The sequence below is a fragment of the Taudactylus pleione genome, unplaced genomic scaffold (assembly GCF_031769625.1).
Source record: "Taudactylus pleione unplaced genomic scaffold, aTauple2 ptg000604l, whole genome shotgun sequence".
NCBI lineage: Eukaryota > Metazoa > Chordata > Amphibia > Anura > Myobatrachidae > Taudactylus > Taudactylus pleione.
Genome location: NW_028285006.1, coordinates 1,372,013 through 1,396,186, shown reverse-complemented (window position 1 = coordinate 1,396,186; position 24,174 = coordinate 1,372,013). Strand labels below are relative to the sequence as shown.

The following is a 24,174-nucleotide window of genomic DNA, read 5'->3' as shown; positions in this document are numbered from 1 at the left end:
AAGGGAGGCTGAATCCTCAACACCCCCTGAAAAAAGGCCCTTATATCTGGTCTCAGAGCAATTTTTGTTGGAACCAGACCAAAAGAGCAGACACCTGTACCCTCAAAGAGGACAGGCGGAGCCCTTTTCCCAGACGGCTTTGAAGAAAATCAAGCACTCTGGAGATCAGAAATTTCTCTGGGTCATACCTTTTCAGTTCACACCACTGAAATAAAATTTTCCAAATTCTATAGTATATAAGAGCTGAGGATGGTTTCCGTGCCTTCAGCATCCTCTGTATAATAGACTCGGAAAACTCTTTCTTCCTCAAGACGGAGACCTCAAGAGCCATGCCATCAAAGATACGCGATGAAGATCCGGGTACCAGCAGGGACCCTGTAGCAACAGATCCGGTCTCAATGGCAGAGGCCATGGAGTGTCTATGGAGAGAGACTGTAGATCTGTGAACCAGTGCCGTCTCGGACAATGCCGGAGCTATTAATATCACTGTACTGCCCTCTTGTTTGATCTTTCTGACGATTCTGGGAAGAATAGCAGGGAACAGATATACCAGCTTGTAACGTCACTTTACTGCCAGTGCTTCTACAAACTCGGTTCTCGGATCTCTGGTCCAGGATCCGTACCTGGGAACCTTGTTGATCCTTCTTGATGCCATAAGATCTATTTCTGGTAGACCCCACCTGTCCACGAGGTTCCGAAAAACTTGTGGATGTAGGGCCACTCTCCTGCACACTTTACTGCCAGTTGAAACCTGGGGCTCGAATAAATTTGTTGAGCTCTCTCAGATTTAGAATGGGCCGGTATGACCCGTTCGGTTTTTGAACCAAGAACAGATTGGAGTAAAACCCCTCTCGGAACTGATTCTTTGGCACCGGAACCACTACCTCCGATGCTACTAACGCAAGAATTGCTTTCTGAAGGGCCAGAGCCCTTTCTGAACCCTCCTGTGGATTTATACAAAAAAATCTTTGAGGAGGAGTCCTCCAAAACGTCAAGGTGTACCCTCGGGACATGACTCCACGAACCCAGGCATCCTCCGTCGTGAGGTGCCAGGGCTCTGAGAACCGAAGAAGTCGGCTCTGCACCATGGGATCCCCCAGAGGGAGGCCCGTCCCATCAGGCCACTGGTTTATCCTGGACCCTCGAACCTGGCTGCTTGTTCTGCCAGGGCTTCCTGGGTCCCGCCTTTTTAGGTGGAAATCTCGCCGAGGGCTGACCCTTGGCCTTGCCCTGTGGCCGAAACCCCCGAAAGGACGCCCGTCTAAGTTTAGACGAGGCTGCTGATGGCAGACCTGCCGCCTTTGAGGCTGCCATGGAGGCTACAATTTTACCCAATTCTGGACCAAAGAGAACTCCCCCTGTGAATGGCAGTGATTCTAGGGCCTTCTTGGACCCGGCATCCGCCTTCCAATCCTTTAGCCAGAGATTCCTACGTGCCACCACGGATTCCGCCGAAACCTTAGAGGAAAGGATCCCTGCATCCAAGGAGGCGTCTCCTTAGAGGCATCTGGTAAAGACTCTGCTAGAGTTTCAACCCACTCCTCAATAGCTCTTGCTACCTAAGCAGTAGCCATAGCTGGACGGGTGGCCGTTCCCGCCAGTGAGAAGATTGATTTGAGGCAACTCTCCAGTCTCCTATACGTGGCTTCCCTTCAGCGAAGCTGCTGGGAGTAGCAGAGTGGTGCGCTTAATCAGCTGCGCCACATGCGCATCAACTGACGGTGGATTCTCCCACCTAGCACAGTCCTCTGCTGGAAAAGGATATAGAAGCGCCACTCTTTTAGAAGGATGGCTTTTCTTATCCAGACAGACCCACGCTTCTTCCATAAGTTCTGATAAATGCTCAGACTTTGGGAATTCTACCTTGACCACTTTCTGACGTTTGAACAGGGGTGCCTTCCTAAGCGGCGATCCCCTTCCTCGATATTTAATACCCATTTCACAACCCTAATCAGAAAGGGGACATCTGCTACTGGGAAATGATCATCACCCTCCTCGGAGCTAGACTCCTGAGAAGAGTCCTGTGCCTGATCCTCCTCGGAGGCGGCGCTGGAGTACTCACCCAAGTCAGTAGGTAAATGGCCCTTGGATTTAGGCTGCTTTGGTTTGACAGCCTGAGGAGGCTGAAAAACCCCCGAGGATGATGCCATAACCTTACCAGCACCAGGGCCCATCCAAGGCGGCCACATCATGGGCATAAGATGCATCTGCTGAGGCAAACCCCAAACCGGTGGTGCCAGGGAAGCCAACCGCTCCGCCACCTGAGCCTCAAACTCCGTAGACATGTCAACTATGTCAAGGTTCTGAGTGTATATGTGCTGACTTTCTACTCTCAACCCACACACCTGTAGTAAGGGATAAGGGGAGAGACAGTGACAGTTTACAGGAATTACAGTTCTTTTACATAAGAAACAGTATCCACAAACAACAATCACATGTCATGCATAAACACTTCTGTTAGTCATACGCATATAAGCTCTCGCTACCATAATCAGCGCTAGGCTTAGTAGGATAAAGCCCTGTAAAAACCTGAACCAGCAATAGGAAAGGTATACAGGGAGACTGCCCAGCGTCCTGAAGGAGCAGCGATCAGAGAGCAACTGACATACACGCTGGCTGCCTTATATGGAGGCTGGGAGGAGCAACCCACCCCGCTGCACCAGAAGACTGGACTAATGTGTGGATTGGGGAAGGGGCCGCTGGGGAAGTGGACCTCCCCTATGCTGCTTGGACCTGCCTGGTAAACTGACATGGCCGCCGCCACGAGCCCCGGCTTGTCAGGAACATCACATCCCGGAGGTCTAGTGTAGGCGACAGGCTGTTCTGCCCCTGACTGCAGCTGACCTCTGGCCAGTCTCACCGCCAGAGGCCGGACCGCCACGTGGTCCCGGCGTCAGTGGCCACCCGCTTACCTGCCATCCCCTTGATCCGGATGCTGCCCCTGCCGAAGACCTAACCATTGACCTGCCAAGGCTAGCGGTGCAGCGTCGGAGGGGGTAGTTGTAGCGGGTGGACGGTGCGTCTTCAATCAGACATAGTCCCACTGTCTATGTGGTGTACACACCAAACAGGAAGAACTGGCTACCTGAGGCAGGGGGTGGGGTATATGAGGAGGGATCCGATGCATCCTGGGAGCAGAGAGCTCGTTAGTATTAACTGGTTGGTGACCGGGATTCATACCCAATGTATTGGCTGTGGACCCCATGGACCCCGAAGAAGAAATATTTGAATAAAATCCTAGACCCTTCTTGTCAACCCCTGTAAACAAGAGAGTGTGAATTGACCCCATCAATGCCCTTCTTCTGAGTTGATCCAGAAGAAGTGGGGTTAAAAAAAAATTGATGGGGACAAGGGCCCTCCAGATCCAGTATGCAACCTCATGTCGCACATCCGGTGGGCTGAGTCCGGAACCTACTAGAGAACCAAAAGAGCCGATACCTAGGAGTTCTAGGGTGGCATGGAAGAATTGGTAGATACTGCCTCTTACTGCCAGTTACCTGCATAATTATGCACTCCAGTTCTGGCCCGAATAAAGATTTTCGTATGAAAGTAATTGCTTGCAAAGTCTTCTTAGACTCATTATCCGCCTGCCAGGAACGCAATCAAAGTGACCTTCTGGCTGAAATAGACAACGCAAATATTCCTGAAAGGAGAGCTAGAATGTCCAAAGACGCATGACTTACATAAATGGAAGTTTGCTTTGTGTTGTCTATGAGGGCTAAGATATCTGAAGAGTCTGCTCCAGGCTGAATAGCCTCTGCTAGCTGGTCTGACCAAGCTTCTATAATATTGCTAGCCCAAGTTCCTGCCAAAGCTGGATGCAAGGTAGTACTTGTTAGTGAAAATAGAGATTTAAGTAAGGATTCACACTTTCGATCTGTAGATTTTTAAGAGCAGCAGCAGTAGTTGTTGGAAGGACCACTGCCTTGGCTAAATGGGTGATCCACTGCTGTATCTTGTTAGAAAAAGGTTAAGCAAATTTAAAACCTGCTAGAAGCTTACATTTCTTATGGAGAGTGGTACAATGCTTGTCAGTGAACACATATATATAAGTTGTATAACATTACCCAATAAAGATACTATTCAGCTATTCCAGTTCTCATCAGATTTTTGATTACACTCACGCATGTCACAGATAGGGGTTGAGCGCAGTAGACTTGCTATACAATTCTCCTATTACCTCCAGCACTCCCCGCCACACTACCAGCATCCAGTGCGCAGGGTACCCTTCTATTCTCATAACCATAAATTGAGTGGATTACATACTATTTCAGAAGAGGGAAACTGAGACGGTGAGGCAAAGGAACCGAGGCACTAACCCCAGCCTGGCTACGTACATCTCGTAATTCTTTTGCTAAATTCTCTGGTGAAGTATTCCCAGCAGAGCGATGACTAAGCACCTCTGCCCTCACAATATGCGCAAAGGGCCTCCTGCTCCTTACTCCCCTTGAGGACTTTAGCAGAACATTTAAAATATGTATAATGTATCAATAGCACAGCCACCTGCTCACCTTTGGAAGGTTTGTCCCCCTTTGCAGACATATCATTTACCAGAGAAAAAGACACAAGACCTGCATCTAGATTTTTCTTCTTTTTAACTATATTAAACAAAGCAAAAAAATAGTTTGTTCCCCCTTTTTTTTTTTACAATAGCACTTTGAAGAAAAAAAAACTAGGAAAACAATAATAAAAAACTAATTAATTAAAGAAAAGAAAAACAAACAAAATAAAATAAATCACCCTAAGGGTGGGTACAAATCAGAATCACATCAGCACGATATGTCATTTCCGGGCAAATCGCAACAACATATTGTACCCTCAATTGTGCACTCCTGCGGGATGTACACGATATCTTCTGGCTGGACGTGCTGCAGGTCAAACTATTTCGTTTCAGTTTTACAGTACCACTCCCCTCAGCCTCCGGACCCAGCAGCAACAGCATGGAGTAGTCATCAGCTGGCTCTGCCTTTTAAATCAGCCCAGGAAGTAGCCAGAAGTCACCTGACCTAGAAACACAGCCCCCTCGGCTCCAGTGAGCAAGATGGCGGCCAGATCTTCAGCAGGTGTGGTGACCCTCTTCCAGTGCCCAGGAGCAGGCTGCAGCAGGAGGGAGATTGATGGCTGCTACTGACAGTTCTAATTGCCCTGCCTACCTAGCCTGATCCCATAAGGGGATTCAGACACCCTGTAAAAGAAAAACTAGCAATAAAAATAAAACCCAAGCCCTAAAACTTTGCGTCTCTCCTGCAGACAGACTGAGGAGATATGGGAAAGGGAGGTTATATAACGGTAGAGGAGTTTGAGTCCATTAACTATTTCAGTGCCTACTTCTCGGCCTCATATCTCAGCGTCAGTTTTCTCCAGATAAGGACGAAAGAGGAATTATACATTTATATGTTATACAGTAGAGAAGTAACTCAAAAGAAACAGAGTACTTACCATCTAGAGTTCAGTTATCAGCGTGGTAGCATCTGTGCAAAACTATGGAATTATAGCCTAACAAAATTTAAAAAGCACCTCTTACTCGCACGCAGAGGAGGAAGCCATTTTGTTGGCTGAACCAATATTCATAAAAATAAAGCCTATTAATTCACTAATTCAGTGACATCCTTGATATAATATTTCACAGACATAACCAATATTTAAAACTTTGGTTCCTAGTGAATAGGTAATCTATCATTCTCAGGGTTTTTTTTGTGTCTTCCACAAAATGGCTGCCTCATCTGTATATAGCAGACAGAGGTGTGTAGGAAGTAGGCGCTCTCTCTGAATAGTAAATACAGTAGCTGGGGGTCCTACCACAAGGACATTCTTCCTAACCACCTTCTGTGGGATTCTGACCATTCTGTTAGATGGTCCATAATGAATAAATATAGACATCAGATGCGAATGCCTCACATACTTTGTTTTAATAGCTGACAGTCAAATTCCAAACTAGAGGATAAGATTAAACTCTACGTGGATAACTGCTGTATCTTGAAAGTCCAGCTAGGGGTGACTCCAAGGTAAACTGGCTCTCATTTTTAAATATGTTTGTGTATGTGCCATTATTATGTGGCTTTATATTGGGCAATTATATGTTATTTTTGGGGATGAGTTTGTAGCGCAGTGCTCCCTGGGTTGGTATGGCTGGACTGCTTTGGGGTGGCACACTAGAACACTCTATTTAGCACTTTATTAATATTTATTTTCTACTAATACTACTTTATTTAGCATTTGAATTACACCCTTCACATGTGTATCACCCCCTAACACATAGCTTTTGATTTATTAATATTATTATTAACACTTACTAACACCTTTAGCCTTTCACTTGTGTGCTGCCCTGGGATGGCTGGCCTTAGCTGGCTTTTTGGGCCTCAGACTTTGACTTAGAAGTAGGAACCTCCCGTATCAGAGAGGCCGTGATGCGGCCTGGAGGCTTATACATATTTTTTAAAATATATGCAACTAAGATCTCTGAATTATCTACCACCATGTAGTTTTTCAAATCTTATTGCTGATATCATTCTGAGTGCTGGGGGATGACCTTTGCTATTTCTTGTATAGACTAACCCCTCTCATGCACCTGGGTGGTATTACTAAGGTGATTGAGCAGCTACCAAAATGCATTTGAAGTCCAGCTCTCCTGAAGTCTTTACCATATTTTGGTAAATATTTGGGATACTGTATAAATGAGGACAGGTTTAACCCTTTCCTAATTGATGAGGGTGTGTAATAATAAGTTTCATGCGGCTCTTATTTTAAAATGCTGTAGGTTGTTTCTCAAATTATTATTCAGTCCTCTTCTCTGAATCGTAACTCCATGATCCATAACATGGCAGCAGGGGGGTAGCTAGCCGGCCTGGTGGAAAGGGGGGGCGACCTAATGACTGGATTTTTTTTGCAGTGCCGCGCAGCAATGAGGAGAGAGACGCTGTGAGCCCCTCAGCCTGGCACAAATCCAGGGTGGGGCGCTATCAGTGTGATCGATCCCTCCCTCTGACAGAGGAGACTGCTGCTGCTAAGCAGTAGCGAGCAGTCTCCCACTGCAGCGTGTGCAGGGCTGCTGACAGGCGATAGGAAGGGGGAGAACATTTTCGGATTGGAGCCCCCGCCAGCCCCTCCATCAAGCCCGGGCCCGGGTAATTAGTAGCCCCCCCTTCCCCCCTCCTCTCGGCGATCCTGCATGGCAGACAGAGACCCAATTTGGTTTTTCCCATCCTCGTACACGCAAAATTAACATGTTGCCATTTTATATCCAAATTGTTATATATATTACCATTGTATTACGTCTACTAAAGCGTATTGGGTTACTTATTATGGGGCTGATTTTGAGGTGGGAGCAAAGCAGAAAAAGCAAGTAACATGTAGGTGTATACCCGTCACCCATGTTTGATTCACTTCCTGTATTTGCTCCTGCTGTAAAAACGGCTCATGTATTCGGTTTATGTTTTTCATGTTCGGAACTTCTTTTATCTCATTCTTGTGAGCATTCTTAATAATGTATTATATTAAAAAAACAAAAAAAAACAAAAACAATAACTTTATCTGGAACTGTGTTGCGATGCAAGGGATGCAAATATATTTATTTGTTTAATGCAGGGTAAATTTTGGCTGCTTTTGCATCTAACCCACAAATGCTGGAAAGTTTTATTTTACACTGAAATTTAGATTTGAGTTTGGACACACCCCTCTCTGTACATTTTAAATCTGCCCCACCGGCAGTGCAACATGGCTTTACCGAGAAGTTGTTTCTTTTTGTTTTGCTCCCAACTGAAAATCAGCACCTGTGTCTCCACTCCCTGTTATCCTAGAGAAGTAGCTAACCTCATGGATATTGTGTGGTCTTGTCCTGTAATTTATTAACATTTATTTATGTGCCAGCATAATCTGCTACCCTTTCCAATTGGGAACAAAACAATAACAAAACACTTTATTTTAAATAAAATTGGTTTTAAATAAATTAGGTGTGACGGATAAACAGATCTGTGATCATTTTACCTCTGCTCCATCTCCATAGCTATGATATCTGGACACTTGCTCCTGCAAACTAGAGAGTTCCTGCTTCATTCGTGAATTCTCCTCTCTCTTGGCCTGGAGATCTTGTCTAGAGAGGATAACTTCTTGTCTAAGCTGCAGGTTCTCTTCCTGCAGACTCTTCTTCTCCCCAGTCTCTTCGTGAACATGTCTTTGGAGGATTTCACATTTCTTCTTGTGCTCTGACAGTGTGATGCTTTAAAATATAAAAACATAATATTTATATATATATAAAAAAAAAAAACAACAGAAAAAAAGAAAGTTACAAACCTAGTCAGGCACATCTAAGCAGCCCACAACATATAGCTATATTTTTGAAAACTAGAACTAGACATGGGTTGCATTAATTTCATTCTTGTATTTAAGAAATGGTAATCGCAGAAAACAACCTTGGGGAGAAGTCAGGTAAATGACAACCTCATCCAGATACAGTGCTGGGTTAATGGTCTTAAGAGTGAATTAAACTAGAAAGTTCAGTAAATAATCAACAAATGCATAAAGTGTCGGAACAGCCAAGGTAGTTACGCTCACAAGTCAATAGCTGGTAAGCATTTATAAATCCTGATTCTAGACTGTCTTTTGATTTAAGTAGGGAGTGAGCCACATATGTTCCGATGGGACTGTCTGTGGGGTGCGGTAATCGAGTTACACAATCAGAATGATGATATTCAGTGTTTCAACACAAGAATGTTAACTTTGTCTGAATGTTGAAATTCAGCAATTTGATGGGGTCTCCATGTCGACGTTCACAATGTGGACACTGATAATGTTGACATTAACAACATTATACATGCTGACAGTGTGAATGTCAATAATACTATCTAAGGATAACGCTAATATGTTCATAATGTAGACATGCATAATGTAGCCATTTTGAACATGTCGATATTCAGAACCATTAGATATTACAGTGTCAACACTGACAATGTAGACAATATGACTGTATACTGTCTGGTGCTCTGTCCGCCATGACCACTTTTTAACAATAAATAATGTTGCGCATAATCAGTAAATACATTCAGTAACTACAGCTTTATTTAGTTTAGAAAATGAGCATATTTGAGCAGACAGAATTATTCTCCAGTTATTATGCTGTAAATGGTTTAGCGAGTTTCACTGGAACCTTTTAAAAGGTTTCTATTTATTTAATATGTAAATCAGATTAAGGTAGCTCGGGTTACATCAGAAATGATTTGGGATACTGTCAGGGGTTCCCGACAGGGGGGGGAGCAGGTACTAATTACCCGAGCTTGTTGGAGGGGCCCGAGTCCGATGCCGCCCCCTCCCTCTTACCTGTCAGCAGCCCAGCACATGCTGCTGTGTGCTGGACTGCAGTGGGAGTAGCAGCAGTCTCTTCTCCTATGCCTGGGGGGGTGTAATGAGCGATCACGCAGATCACGCCTAGCCCCTGGATTTGCGCGAGGCTGAGGGGGTTCACAGTGCCCCCCTCCTTAGCATGCAGCGTCTATGCAAATAGGTTTTTGCTTTTTTTCTAAGGGGGCGTGGTATCCTGCGATTAGGTCACACCCCTTTTTCCCGGGCTGCCCATTCTACGGCCCGGATACTGTGGAATTTGCTAATGTTCTGTATGTAACTCAGGGTCACGCTTCTGTAGCTCTATTTGATTTTATTTGCAACTCAATTTGTTAAAGAAAGTTCACCCAAAATCCCAAATTTAGTTATTATTATAGTTTATTTATATTGTGCAGCCAAAGTACAGTGATGTACTCTTCTGGATTCCCCAATTAATCAGTTTCTGGCATTACATTGCTGTACTCCTCACTGCAACTTTTTCTTGCCTGATGCAGGGCCGAAACTAGGATTTTTGTAACCCAGGGCAAGGCCATAATTTGGCGCCCCTCCAAAAAAGTACAACATCGAGAACAAAAAGGGTGTCTAGCTTTGTGACACAGTAATGCCCCATATAACACATTATACCACAGTAATGCCCCTTACAACACATTATGCCACACAGTAATGTCCCTTATAACACATTATGCAACACAGAAATGCCCCTTATACATTAAGCCACAGTAATGCCCCTTATTCATTAAGCCACAGTAATGTCCCTTATTCATTAAGCCACAGTAATGCCCCTTATTCATTAAGCCACAGTAATGCCCCGTATACATTTATGTCACAGTAATGCCCCATATACAGCCATGGCCAAAAGTTTTGAGAATGACACAAGCATTGGTTTTCACAAAGTTTGTCGCTTCAGTGTTTTTAGACCTTTTGTCAGATGTTACTATGTTATACTAAAGTAAAATTACAAGCATTTCATAAGTGTCAAAGGCTTTTATTGACAACTACATTAAGTTTATGCAAAGAGTCAATATTTGCAGTGTTGACCCTTCTTTTTCAAGACCTCTGCAATTCGCCCTGGCATGCTGTCAATCAACTTCTGGGCCACATACTGACTGATGGCCGCCAAAGTTTTATATATACTGAATATTCTGCGCTGTATATATTAAAAGCAGCTCAAGTAAATAAAATGACTTGAATTAGAAAATATGAGCGCTAAAAAATAATAATGATATTGTGAAGAGAGTGATTAAATAAAATATATTACTAAACAACCAAAGACTTGTTTATAGCCCTTTTTAGGGGATTGATTGGGAGTAGGTGGAGAGTGATGTTAAAGTCCGCTTGCAAAAGGAATTGTACAAAGTTCCAGGAGGCTGGGTTGGTAATGAGGCTATTTCTCACCCTATTATTCCCTACCTCTAGGAGCTTTTGGTCCTCTTGTGGATCGGAGGTCACCCTCAGTCAGCCGCGTGTAAGGCAATCACGGCACCCGGAAATGACATCAGACGCCCGGACTATACTCAGCAAACATGGACAGCTTCAGTGTGGTGCATCTCTTCCTGTCTCCCTTGTGTCTCCAACGCGTTTCACGCCACTGCAGGCGCTTTGTCAAGGAAACGCGTTGGTCCCCGGAGGCAAAAACATGAAACCTGTAGAACCGCACAAACGTGTGGACACAGGACAGGACAAACCTGTCCAGCCGAGGCCCCGTGACGCGCCGCCCAGGAGGACGCCACGGCCCTAGTGGAATGAACCAACACCCGAGCTGGTGCTGGGCGCCCTGCCTCTGAGTAAGCCCTTGAAATCACTGAGCGGAGCCATTTTGCAATGGTCTGCTTTGTGGCTGGCCAGTCCCATCTTTGGGCATCGCAGAGAACCAATAGAGAGTGTCCATCTTACGCAAGATTGAAGTTCTGTCTAAATAAATGCGTAGGTCCAGGACAACATCCAACAGTGATAGATCGTCCTGGTCCCCTGAGGACTCTGAAGATGAGAAAACAGGAAAAACAATCTCCTGGTTTAAGTGGAAAGATGAAACCACTTTCGGTTGAAAAGAAGGAACAGTTTCTGAGCACAGCCCTATCGTCATGGAAAAAAGGTGGTTTGCAGGACAAGGCCCCCAACTCAGAGACCCGCCGAGCTGAGGCAATGGCCATAAGAAAAAACACTTTCCATGTTACGAACCGAAGGTCCACGGATTCCAAAGGTTCAAACGAAGCCTGCTTAAGAGCCGAAAGAACAAGGGGCAAATCCCATGGCGCTACTGGTGGTTGAACCGGAGGCTGTATTCACAAAACTCCCTGTAAAAAAAAAGTCTGCACCTCTGGGAGGAGAGCCAGACGCAACTGAAAATTAATGGAAAGAGCCGAAATCTGTACCTTCAAAGATTGAAGCCGTAAGCCGGCCTCCAGACCGCCCTGCAGAAATGCAAAAAACCTTGGCAGGCAAAACTGAGCAGTATGTGCTCCCCACTGCTCACACCACACAATATAGGTTTTCCAAACCATGTGGTAGTTCTGCGCGGAAACCTGCTTCCGCGACCGAGCATTGTCCTGATGACAGAAGGGGAAAAACCCCTGGCCTTCAAGAGCCCGGTCTCAACAACCAGGCCATTAAAGCCAACTGAGGTAGGCCCTCGTGACAGAATGGCCCCTGTAGCAGAAGATCTGGACGCGGAGGCAGACTCCAACCTGGCCCTGCGGCTAGCCTGAGAACCGTGGCGAACCACACAAGGCGCGGTCAGTTTGGAGCCACTAGGATGACTGAAACCTGCTGCTCCCTGACTCGACGGAGTACTCTTGGTAACATGGGAATTGGAGGAAAATTGTAGGCCAGACGGAAGTTCCAGGGAACTGTCATGGCATCCACTGCAAATGCCAAAGGATCTCTGGGCCTTGCACAAAATCGAAGGACCTTGCAATTGTGGCGAGACGCCATCTGGTCCACTTCCGACAGCCCCCATCTCTGGACCAGCTACTGGAAAACCACCTTGTGGAGAGACCATTCCCCTGGCAGGAACGTAGTCCTGCTGAGGTAGCCTGCCTCCCAATTCTCCACCCCCAGTAAGAAGACTGCTGAAATTGCCAGGAGGAACGTCTCCGCCCAAGAGAGAATGAGACTTGCCTCTGCCATGGCAAGTGCACTTTTGGTTCCGCCCTGTTGGTTTATATATGCCACTGCCATGGCGTTGCCTGATTGGATCCTCACTGGTCAGCCCGCCAGGAGGGCCTGAGCCCCGCACAGTGCCCGGTAAATGGCCCGGAGCTCCAGCATATTTATTGGGAAACCTATCTCTGATGACGACCGGGTCCCCTGGAAACAGGGGTTCTCCGTCACACCGCTCCCCAACCTCTGAGACTTGCGTCTGTGGTGACAATAATCCAGTTGGGAGTCACCAGGGACCAACCCTGGAGAAGGTGTTCGGTAATCAGCCACCAGCGAAGTGACTGACGAGTGCTGTCTGACAGAACCAGCAACTGAGAAGAAAGGTCGTCTGAGCGGCCCGTCCAGTTCCGGAGAATCTCCCACTGGAGAATCCGTGAATGGAAGCGGCCATACTGGATGGTCTCGAAGGTAGAGACCATCGTGCCTAGTAACCTCATGCCCAGCCAAACGGATGACCGAGGGGCAGACAACACTTTCCTGACTAAGTCCTGAAGGGCCCGGGCAAGTAAACCCTTTCCAGTGCTGTATCGAAGATCACCCCCAAAAACGTCAGACGTTAGCACGGCCTGAGGTGACTCTTCTCGAGATTCAGTATCCACCCATGATGCTGTAACACCTGCACTGTGTGATCCAGGTGGAGCTGAAGTTGGGCAGCGGAATCCGCCTTTACTAGCAAATCGTCCAAATAGGGAATCACCATTATTCCCTCGGAATGCAGTAAGCTTGCCATTGCTGCCATGATCTTTGTGAAGACCCGCGGAGCTGTAGCCAAACCGAACGGCAGAGCCTGGAACTAGTAATGGGCTCTTCCGACTGTGAACCTGAGTAGAGACTGATGCCCCGCCCAAATCGGTATGTGGAGATATGCATCTCTGATGTCGATAAGATGCCAGAAACTCGTTTGCCAACGTACCATGGATCACTGATTGGAGCGACTCTATGCGAAACCGATCTACCCACAGGCTGGCATTCAAGGCTCGTAGATTCAAAATCGGCCGATAAGTGCCGTTGGGTTTCTGGACTAGGAACAAGTTGGAGTAAAACCCCTGTTCCTGTTGAGACTGTGGAACAGGTACTAAAACCCCTTCTGAACAGAGGGAACTGATAGCCTGGTTTAAGGCCCATCTGTTCTCCGGCTCCCTGGGTAATGCTGTAGCGAAGAAACGTTGTGGCGGCTGCCCCCTTGGGTCGATCACATAACCTCGGGAGACAATGCCCCTTACCCAGGCATCTACTCCCGAAGCTACCCACCTGAAAAGAAGGAGACGGTCCCCTACCTTCCCTGAGACCAGATGGGCTGAGATCCTGTCAGGTACTCGGCTTCTCAGATGCCCTAGCACCCGGGTGCCTGAATGTGCCGGAGAATCTACCCCAGGGTGCAGAACCCCTACTGGGAAAAGAGCGTCCTCGGGCCCCCTGACCTCTAATCATTCCCCTTCCTCGAAATGAAAAACGGAAGACTCGGAAACGTGAGCCCTTTAGCTTCTGGGGCACCACAGGAAGAAAAGTGCCCTTTCCACCTGTCGCCTGGGATATAATAGTATCAAGCTCAGAGCCAAACAGGATGCCTCCACAAAAAGGCAGAAACTCTAAAGTGGGTTTAGATTCTGCGTCCGCCTCCCAGGCGCGAAGCCAGAGTGATCTTCCTCTACCAGATATGAAAGATCCTGAGACACTGGGAAACACACGACCCTCTTGCGCCTCCGCTTCAACGGCCCTTCTGCCCTAGCTGAGGCATCAAGGTCCAGACAGTTCATAGACTGTCGTACTGCCATAATAAGGTCCTCTACGCCCTGACTTGATGCAGAGTCTGAACCTTCCTCGTCGGGCAGAACCTCCTCTTGGAGTTCCCCCTCCTCCTCTTCTTCCTCCCCCTCGGGATTTGACTCGAACAAGACATTGGATGGAGGAGGAAGCTTATGCGTAGTTTAGGCTCCTCAAAGATGAGTTCCATAAAGGCCGATACTTTCTCGACCCCTACCGCCGAGCGCTCCATGGTATGGACCCAAGGAGGATCAGGACCCTGGTAACCACCCCCTGCAACAGCAGGCGGTGAGGACAGAACAGGCGCTGACACTGCTTGGGCTAATTCCTCTCTACAGCGGAGCAACGTCACTAGGTCAGAGAGTGAACGGCTCATAGCCTGAGCCTATGCCGGCTCTTCCGTAAGTGGAGTGGCTGCCCCAGCTGGCTGCGCACACGTGGGCCCCAGCTGACAGTCCATACACAAAGCCCCTGCATTCAGTTGTCCACATGGCAATTTAGCCTGACACTGGGCACATGTAATAAATATAGCCATAGTGGGGTTCTGGCCCTTTGTGGACTTTTTGTCCATCATTAGAGCACCCCCCCCTTCCTGCGCTGCCCTGCCGTAGCAGTCAGCCCGGAAAAACAAACAAAAAAAAACAACTTTTTCTTTTTTAAATATAACAAGTGGCAATGAATATGCAAACACTCCAACAAGAACAGAAGAACAGATTACAGTAATAATGAAAACTACTTAGCTGTATGCTGCAGAGGGAAAGGAGCTTGCTCTGTCCTCCCTCCATGCTGTTCAGGCCTGTGTCCTTTAAAAAGCTGTTATCAGACTTCCTGGGAGCCTGCATTTTGCCACTGGAGAGCGGGGGGAACCAGAAGCCATGGCTCCTCCCCCCTGTCATACTAAAGCGAACCTCACTGCTCCGTCCTTCAAATGTTACTCCCCTCAGGGGGGAAAGCACTTGGACTGACCCGCATTTTCCTACAGCACCTGGTATCCCAGGTGGTTTTCCATCCAAGCCCAACACTGCATAGCTTCCAAGATCAGCTTGTCCAGTGTGGTGTTGCTGTAGGTCTCACCTGCGGTCGGTCTATAATCGGCGCTCTCCCCACAGGAGCCGCCGACAAGAAACTCGGCAAGATGTCGCCCGCCATCCAGGACCACGCTGACTGCTTGCACCTCTACCAGTTAACAGCAGTGCACTATCCCTGGGCCAAGACGATCTCTTCAGAGACCGGAGTGTGTGAAATGGGGGAAGCACACAGCGCCATCCCCCCCTTAGATGCGGCTCTCCCCGCCGCTTTACACTACAGCGCACAGTACCTATAGTAAAAAATAAGCAGCGCACAGTACCTATAGTAAAAAATAAACATAACATTACAAATAAAGGAAAAAGTCCCTAAGCTAAACCAGGCCCTGAAAAAACGTGCGCTCTCCACAGGCACTAAACTTACACTGAAGTCAGGTGTTGCAGAGAGGAGGAGTTATAGATTTCAGTGTTAGTGCCAAATCCACGGCCTTCCCACCTACAACCCCAGTCTCCCCCAGCCTAGACGAAAGAGAAATTATAATAACAATATCCTGTGAGAAAATAAATTAGTGAACACTGAGGATATAAGAATGTATAGATACGTTGTACCTGTAATCCGATTGGTGTAGAGAAACACACCCACCAACAGGAACTATTGCAATCACATTGCTTACTGGATGTGAGACGGGATTCTCAGCGGCAATGAGAGACGGCATTCGATTGGCTATGGCAATCACGTGATCGGACGACACGTTTTGATTGGCCTGTGGATATGAATACCAGCGAACCCTGGACACTTGGATTTGATATCACCATCATCTGGATTTTGGCGTCATTGGAACTATTCATTTGGTGGCTACCATCCTGGACTTTGGACTATATCATTAACATCACCCACTACCAATAATCTGGTCCGGTCATCTGCGTTGGACAACGTCAGTGTGGGACCATCGCTAATTCAGGACTATGTGGACTTTATAACATCTAGTGGGTAAATATACAGCACCGGTGTGATGCTCAATTGGACTGCCTTAATCCTAGTATTTCAGGAATATATACAGCTATTCACCAATAGTGTTTCAGGACTATATATCAATAGTGCTCCAGGGCTTTACATTCATGCTGACCTTGTTGTTTAAACTTAATTGTGTTTCAGTGTTTTTCAGTCTATTAATGTAATAATCATCTATTGTCAATCAGCGCTGTTTGTATTTTGTTTTTTCCATGGATATGAAAATAGTCTGAGGCTAGAGCGAAACGCGCGTCGGCACGCCCGCTGTGTGTACCTCTTGTATTTAAACTCTAAAATGCTGTAATACAAACCTAATATGTTAAATGTGATTACACTATGTAAATTCGTCCTGTAGTAGGACGTGTATTTGCGAAAGAAACTCTAATGTTACCGAATCTCCTTACTTTGCAACATTGTATCCATGCAGTGCTCTGAATAATGGTGCATACACACGGTCAGATTTGTCAGATCTTCGTTATTGTTGAACGAGATGAACGCTTTCTGACAGTATTAAAATGAATTAAATTGTCCAAATCTGTCTGCAAACATAGTCGATGTAAGATATCGTTATCGGACATGCGGGAAAGCACATCGTTGGTCGATGCATGCCCAACATGTCAACGATATGAACGATTTAATGATTTTTACAATCGTTATTAATATCTTTAACAAAATCTGACCGTGTGTATGCAGCATAAGATCGGAGTTGTAAAAACCACATTGGGAACAGCTTTGTGTATCTACGTGAAATACTCTAATACAGGAATCAGATATCGCTTTACAACCCAACTATTGCAGTTATAATATTAATACTGGGGGAAGCCCTGAGTATTCTAAGGTTGATCCATGTGGTGCTCCTAACACACTGTATTTAACCCTATAATTAATAAGGCTACTCTCATATAACTACTCAGTTATTTAGACTGAGGAAAGCTGCAACTTGTGATTACACAGGGGGAACAACATAAATGAATACAAAGTAAGGAGCATATATGTATGATAAAGATTAAGATCATAACTATATACATGCAAGAGCCTACTTGAGCATAATGATATAATTATCTCAATATGAATACAAATGTGTTAAATTAGGGCTTGACAAATTTTTCTAAAATCTAGGGGCCAGGATGAAAGTGTAGGAGCCAGACCACCGTCCACCCAAAAAATTTACAGTAGTGAGTGAGGAACACAGCTCTGTGTGTTATGCAACTGTCATACACACTATACTAGTCCACAAAATGGACGCAGTTGAATGTAAATAGTAAAATGGAGGCCCCCTCACTGATGTGCACAGCTCTCCTGCTCCACCTCCCTCCAGTAATAACAGACCACATTTGCACAGACCCTCCCCCCCCCCCGGGCCACACTAGTAAGATGGTACCCCCAGGCAAACCACCCCTCCACAGCCACATTGCTAAGCAGCTAACCCCCCCTTTCCCCGGGCAACCAACCCCAATGGACACACAACTAGGGTGGTAGCCGCTGGCAAACCACCGCTCCGGAACCATCCTGCCCCCCCTTGTGGTCACACCACACTCCTTTCAAAGCCATTCTGCAATCCCTGGCCACGCACAGACCTTCTTACCAGAGAGCTCTATGCAGCCGTAGTTAGGAGACAGCAGACAGCTGTAACGTAGAGGAGGAGTCACCGCAGGCCGGGACGGAGAGGAGGAGTCGCCGCAAGCCAGGACGGACAGGAAGAGTCGCCGCAGGCCAGGATGGCGAGGAAGAGTCGCCGCAGGGCAAAACGGAGAGGAAGAGTCGCCGCAGGCCAGGACGGAGAGGAAGAGTTGCACAGGCCAGGACGGAGAGGAAGAGTCGCCGCAGGCCAAAACGGAGAGGAAGAGTCGCCGCAAGCCAGGACGGAGAGGAGTCGCCGCCGCCGGAGAGGAAGAGTCGCCGCAGGCCAGGACGGAGAGGAGTCGCCGCTGAATTGCTGCCGGTCCGCGAGCACTGATTGGCTTGCGACTGGCACCACATTAGACTGACTGTGTCTCTGTGCCTCTCAAGGCTGGGATGTGGGCTCCAAACCCACAAGAGCAGCAACCTAGCCTCCCGGCAGCCTCTCCCCGGCACCCGGGTCACGTGCCCCCTTAGCCGTCCCCTAGTTGCTGCCCTGCCTGATGGAATCAATTTGGACGATTGACTTAGTTCTGGATTAAGATATCCCATTAAATATTGACACATTTAAAATTGTGTGCTATAAAAACAAACCTTTAGGGTTATACAATGTGGGGCTGATAGATGGCTAATGATACACATCTGTAACTAAATACAGATCATATAATTTCATGCCAGCCATAAACTGAACCTAGAAGTAATGTGGCTAATAAAACAGTCTGGATTTATTAATAATCACCTCATTGCGCCCTTTTCATTTTCTAGATCCTTGACCTTTTCTTCTAACTGCTGGCAGGTCTGTTTTGTATTCCCCTCATTGGTGGATTTCTGCTCACTTAGTTCCACCTGCAACTTTTTACATTGTTCCATAAGATCCGAAACCTGAGATAAAAACATTGCAAGCTTTTTATATGGTATTATACACAATGCACTGAAAATACAACATATACAGATGTGTTCTCATACACTATTGCCTCAGTCACGCCAAACAGCCCTTCTTGGCGCGCCAGGTCGCGTGCGATTCTGCTTGTGCCAATCATCTTTTTCTTGTCTTTTTCATTTGAATGTGCGTCTTAGTCTCAACGCGATGCAACAAAACTGCTTCACGAGACTGTGCTGATTAATTTGCTATGCAACACTTGTATATCTGTGTGCGACAGAGTCTGAATCTGTATATGAAGTGCTACAATGTAGAGTAATAATATATAAGAAAATGATTTAATAGGATGTATGTTACCTACGCTTATTGTCCTGTAAATGATCACTCCTTTTTTCATGTATAGTAGAAAATATAGTATAGCTTGTGGAGAAGTAATAGAGGTAATAGTAATGGATGTGTAAATTAAGTACCAAAAATATCTCCTAATTAAAAGGCGTTTTTTCGGCTGTGGCATAAGGGACATTGAGGGGTATTCAATATGGGAGCGAAAAGTCCGTGCTGGACTTTTCACTCCACATCGGAGATTTTCCTGGGATAAAGTATCGGGCGTGCGCCCGCTTTATCCCCGTATTCAATATAAATGCTACGAAAACGGCAAACTGCGAAGTGGGATCTGCGGAAAAAAACTTATTTTTCCTTGCATAAATTGTAGGACCCACCCTAAAGTTGTAAAAACATGGGGGATCACTATGGGTACCCCCGTTTTAGCCTGCAAATGAAAGTCGGGGATTTAGATAGCCGCAGCAGGTGTTTTTTCCCGACATTGAAGAAGTGTTGCAGAAGAGCACTTAGGTTATTTTTTTCGTTTTTTTTAAGTGGTCCCATCAAATTTGCGGTACATGAAAATGGGTACTAGCATATTTTTATGTCCCTAAAGTTTTGAAAAATTCTGCAACTATGCACCTGCCGCTAATAATCTATTCTAGAATACATCTGCCGCATATTTGCAGAATAGCCCTGAAGCTATTTCCCTATTTTTAAACACTTTTTTCCCATTTTTTTTTTTCACCCCAATTTTTAAATTAATTTTATGGGGTGACCCTATTTTTTTTTTAAACTTTTTTTGACACAGTTATTTTTAAAATGTTATTCCCAGGGGTGCAGGCTATTTTTTTTAAGCCTGCACCCCTAAACCCCAATTCTGCACTTTTTTTCGCCGCCTATTCAGTGAAAAGTTATCCCCGTTTTTTTTTTTCAAAGACTTTTCGAACCTGCGAAAAAGTCTTTGAAATTGAATACAGTGTAAAAGCAAAATCTGCGATAATGACATCATAGGTGCGAAAACATCGCAAAAACGATGTTTTCGCTCCCATATTGAATACCCCTATTAGTCATTAGGCAACCAAAACACTATGTAAGTGACATAAGGTCACATCTAGGGTTTTTAATGCACTGCTGCGCCCTCACAGAGAGCGCTGGCCACTGACACAGTATCGGCAGCCAACAGGTTAATACAACACTCTCTTATACTAAAGAGCAGATGATGTTGCATCAACCTCCTGGCTGCTAAGGTTAGAAGCAGGGTGGGTGGGGGTGCAACAGACTAGGATGGGTGGGCACCATTGTCGATTGCACCATCCCTGGCTGTATAGACCATATGAAGTTGCAAATATAAAGCAATCAGCTTCCCATCAGTTCTGCTGCTCATGACCATCTCAGCCGCCATTTTAGAATGGTAACCAATAGCTTCTACAGTTATTGAGGAATGCAGCTTTAACTAGCATTACCTAATTTCTACAGTCACACGACCAAATGTTTATCAATAACCTTGTTATTCATTGATGATACCACATGTGTTGTGCTGACAACATGATCAATCACCTTGTTATCTTGCAAATGTTTTTCTTTCCCCAGCTGTTCAATCTTTACATGCAAATTGATATTTTCTTGTTCAGTGCTCTTCAGGTCATTGTGAACGCCTCTGAGTTTGGATCTCAATGTGTCCAGCTCCTGGGAAAAAATATGAGATATGGTAAGAACTTACCCTTGTTATCTCTATTTCTACGAAGTCCATAGGGTTCCCACAGGATACCTTGGGGTATAGGTGTGACGTCAGTCGCAGGGCACCAAAGAGTTAAGCTTTCAGCCTCCCAGGATGCACTAGGTCCCCCTCCTATACCCCGCCCCCGGGCCAAGGCACCTCAGTTAGTTACCAAGCCATAGGCCGGAGGAGGAGAAGGAAGAGAGAGAACAAAGATCTGGACACATACAAGAATCACATTCTCACCAGAGGGAGACGGAAAACCGGTGACCAGAGCAAAGCCCATCTGCAGCACAGGTGCGACAGGGCGGGAGTCCTGTGGAACCCTATGGACTTCGTAGAAATAGAGATAACAAGGGTAAGTTCTTACCATATCTCATATTTTCTACTTCAGGGTCCATAGGGTATCCACAGGATACCTTGGGGATGTCCCAAAGCAGTATCCTTTAAGGGTGGGGACGCTCCTGTGCAGAAAGGAGAATCCGCCGCCCGAAGGAAGCATCCTGAGAGGCGAAGGTGTCAAACCTGTAATACCTCACGAAGGTATGGACAGAAGACCACGTAGCAGCCTTGCAGATCTGAACTGCCGAGGCACCACGTCGAGCTGCCCACGAAGGACCCACAGACCTAGTGGAATGAGCCTTCAGAGAAGGAGGGACCGGTAGGCCTTCATGAAGATAAGCTTCAGAAATAGCCATACGGATCCAGGCTGCCAAAGTTTGCTTTGAAGCAGGCCAACCCTTTTTACAGAAGCCATAGAGGACAACAAAGCGTCCGACTTCCTAAACAAAGAAGTGCGGTCAACATAAGTCCTTAAGGCCCGCACAACATCCAAAGAGGCCTCACCCACGGAAAGACCCGGTGAGTTAAAGGCCGGAACAACTATTTCCTCGTTAACATGAAACTGGGAAACAACTTTGGGAAGAAACTCGGGCCGAGTGCGGAGCACTGCCCTGTTCCCATGAAAAACCAAGAAAGGGGGTCTACAAGAAAGAGCCCCTAACTCAGAAACACGTCTGGCTGAAGCAACGGCCAGAAGGAAAACAGTCTTAGCTGTTAGCCATTTAATATCCACTGAGCACAGTGGTTCAAACGGCGGTCCTTGGAGAGCCCTCAGGACCACAGCCAAATCCCAAGGCGCCACAGGTGGAACAAAGGGCGGCTGAATACGGAGAACACCTTGCATAAAGGTGCGCACATCCGGGATTGTAGCAATCCTACGGTGAAACCAGACAGATAGGGCCGAAACCTGTACCTTCAAAGAAGCAAGGCGAAGCCCATGATCTAGTCCCGCTTGCAGGAAGGCGAGAATCCGAGACAGACGAAACTCCCGCGGTGCATAACCTCTCGGTCGACACCACTGGAAGAACGTATGCCACACGCGATGGTATATCCTCGCGGAAGACGGTTTCCGAGCTCGTAACATGGTACGCACCACAGAGCTGGAAAACCCCCAGGACCTCAGCATGGCCGTCTCAACAGCCACGCCGCCAAAGACAGCCGAGTCAGGTCCGGGTGAAGACAAGGACCCTGAGACAGAAGGTCCGGTCGTAGCGGCAACCGCAGAGGACTGTCCACGGACAGACCCTGAAGGTCTGAGAACCAGTGCCGTCTGGGCCACGCGGGAGCTATCAACAGGAGCGTCCCTCCTTCCTGTTTGAATTTCCGGATTACCCGTGGAAGAAGGGAGACCGGAGGGAACAGGTATGCGAACCTGAACGTCCACCGGACGGACAGAGCATCCACCAGAGACGCCCCTTCGTCTCTTGTGCGAGACCCGTACACCGGCAACTTGTTGTTGTGCCGGGACGCCATGAGGTCGATTTCTGGAAGACCCCACCTGTCCACCAGTAGTTGAAAAACGTCCGGGTGCAGGGACCATTCCCCTGGATGAACGTCCTGGCGACTTAGAAAGTCCGTCTCCCAATTTAGCACTCCCGGGATGAAGACCGCTGATATGGCCGGAAGATTGCGCTCCGCCCAAACCAGGATCCGAGAGACCTCTACGAGAGCCGCCCGACTGCGAGTTCCTCCTTGCCTGTTTATGTAGGCCACGGTGGTAGCATTGTCCGACTGGACCTGCACCGGGTGACCCTGGAGAAACCGCTGTGCCTGCAGGAGAGCATTGAAGACCGCACGGAGTTCCAAGATATTTATTGGAAGCTCCGCTTCTGTCGGTGTCCACCTGCCCTGGAACAAGTGTGGACCCGAAACTGCTCCCCAGCCCCGAAGACTGGCGTCCGTTGTCAACAGGACCCAATTTGGAACCCAGAACGGACGTCCCTTGTTGAGGTGGGTCGTCTTTAACCACCACGCAAGGGACAGGCGAACCTCCGGGGTGAGCACAATCGTCTGGAACTTCAGAGACTGAGGCAGCCCGTTCCACTTGGACAGGATCAGGTGCTGCAGAGGTCTGGAGTGAAACTGGGCGTATTCCACCATGTCGAACACCGACACCATGGAGCCCAGTAACCTCATCGCCGAGTGTAAGGACACCCGGCGGCTGTGCAGACAACTGCGCACCCTTGACTGTAAAGCAGAGATCTTGTCCTCCGTCACGAAGATCCTTTGCTGTCCCGAGTCCAATAAGGCTCCAAGATGCAGAATCCTCCGAGACGGGATTAGAGTGGACTTCTGCCAGTTGATTAGCCAGCCGTGCCGTTGCAGCAGTGCAATGGTCAGGTCCAAGTGGTGTAACAGGAGCTCTGGAGATCCTGCCACCAATAACAGGTCGTCCAAGTACGGCAACATGCGGACTCCTTGCAGCCGCAGAGAAGCCGCCATGACCGCCATAGCGTCCTGTATGTCCAATGACACCATGTAGTCCCCAGGTTCCAGTGCCAGAATGATGGACCGTAGGGTCTCCATCCGAAACTTCGGGACCCGCAAAGACTTGTTGAGTGCTTTGAGGTTGAGAATCGGACGATATGACCCAATGGGTTTCTGTACCAAAAATAGATTTGAATAGAAACCCTGGCCCCTCTGGGAGAATGGAACAGGCACTATAACTCCAGCCTGGAGCATAGTGTGCAATACCTTCCGCAGCTCCGTAGCCTTGTTCCGGTCTGATGGTAGACCCGTGGTGAAGAATCGAGCCGGGGGTCTGTGCCGGAAGGAGAGGGCGTACCCGTGAGAGACCACCTCCAGAACCCAAGTGTCTGTCGTAGTGAACGACCAACACCGGGAGAACTGCAGCAGGCGGCCTCCCACCCTGGGATCCCCCAAGGGGAGACCCGGACCGTCAGGCCGCAGGCTTGTCATCTGGCTTGGGGGCCGGACGTCTGGTACTCCATGCCTGTTTCCGGGGCTTGACCGATTTCTTAGGGCCAGCCTGTCGAGG

General features: G+C 47.3%; 1 protein-coding gene across 4 annotated transcripts in view; it reads right to left on the bottom strand.

Annotated features, from left to right (window-relative positions):
* CCDC30 (coiled-coil domain containing 30) overlaps positions 1-24,174 on the bottom strand; it is a 240,090-nt gene that overhangs the window by 53,124 nt on the left and 162,792 nt on the right. For all 4 annotated transcript variants that reach the window (XM_088453973.1, XM_088453974.1, XM_088453976.1 and 1 more), the window contains 3 exons: positions 20,675-20,803; positions 18,653-18,795; positions 7,984-8,215 (listed from right to left, as the gene is read on the bottom strand). In XM_088453973.1, the coding sequence (XP_088310099.1) occupies positions 7,984-8,215; positions 18,653-18,795; positions 20,675-20,803 (504 nt within the window). The remainder of the gene's footprint in view (positions 1-7,983; positions 8,216-18,652; positions 18,796-20,674; positions 20,804-24,174) is intronic.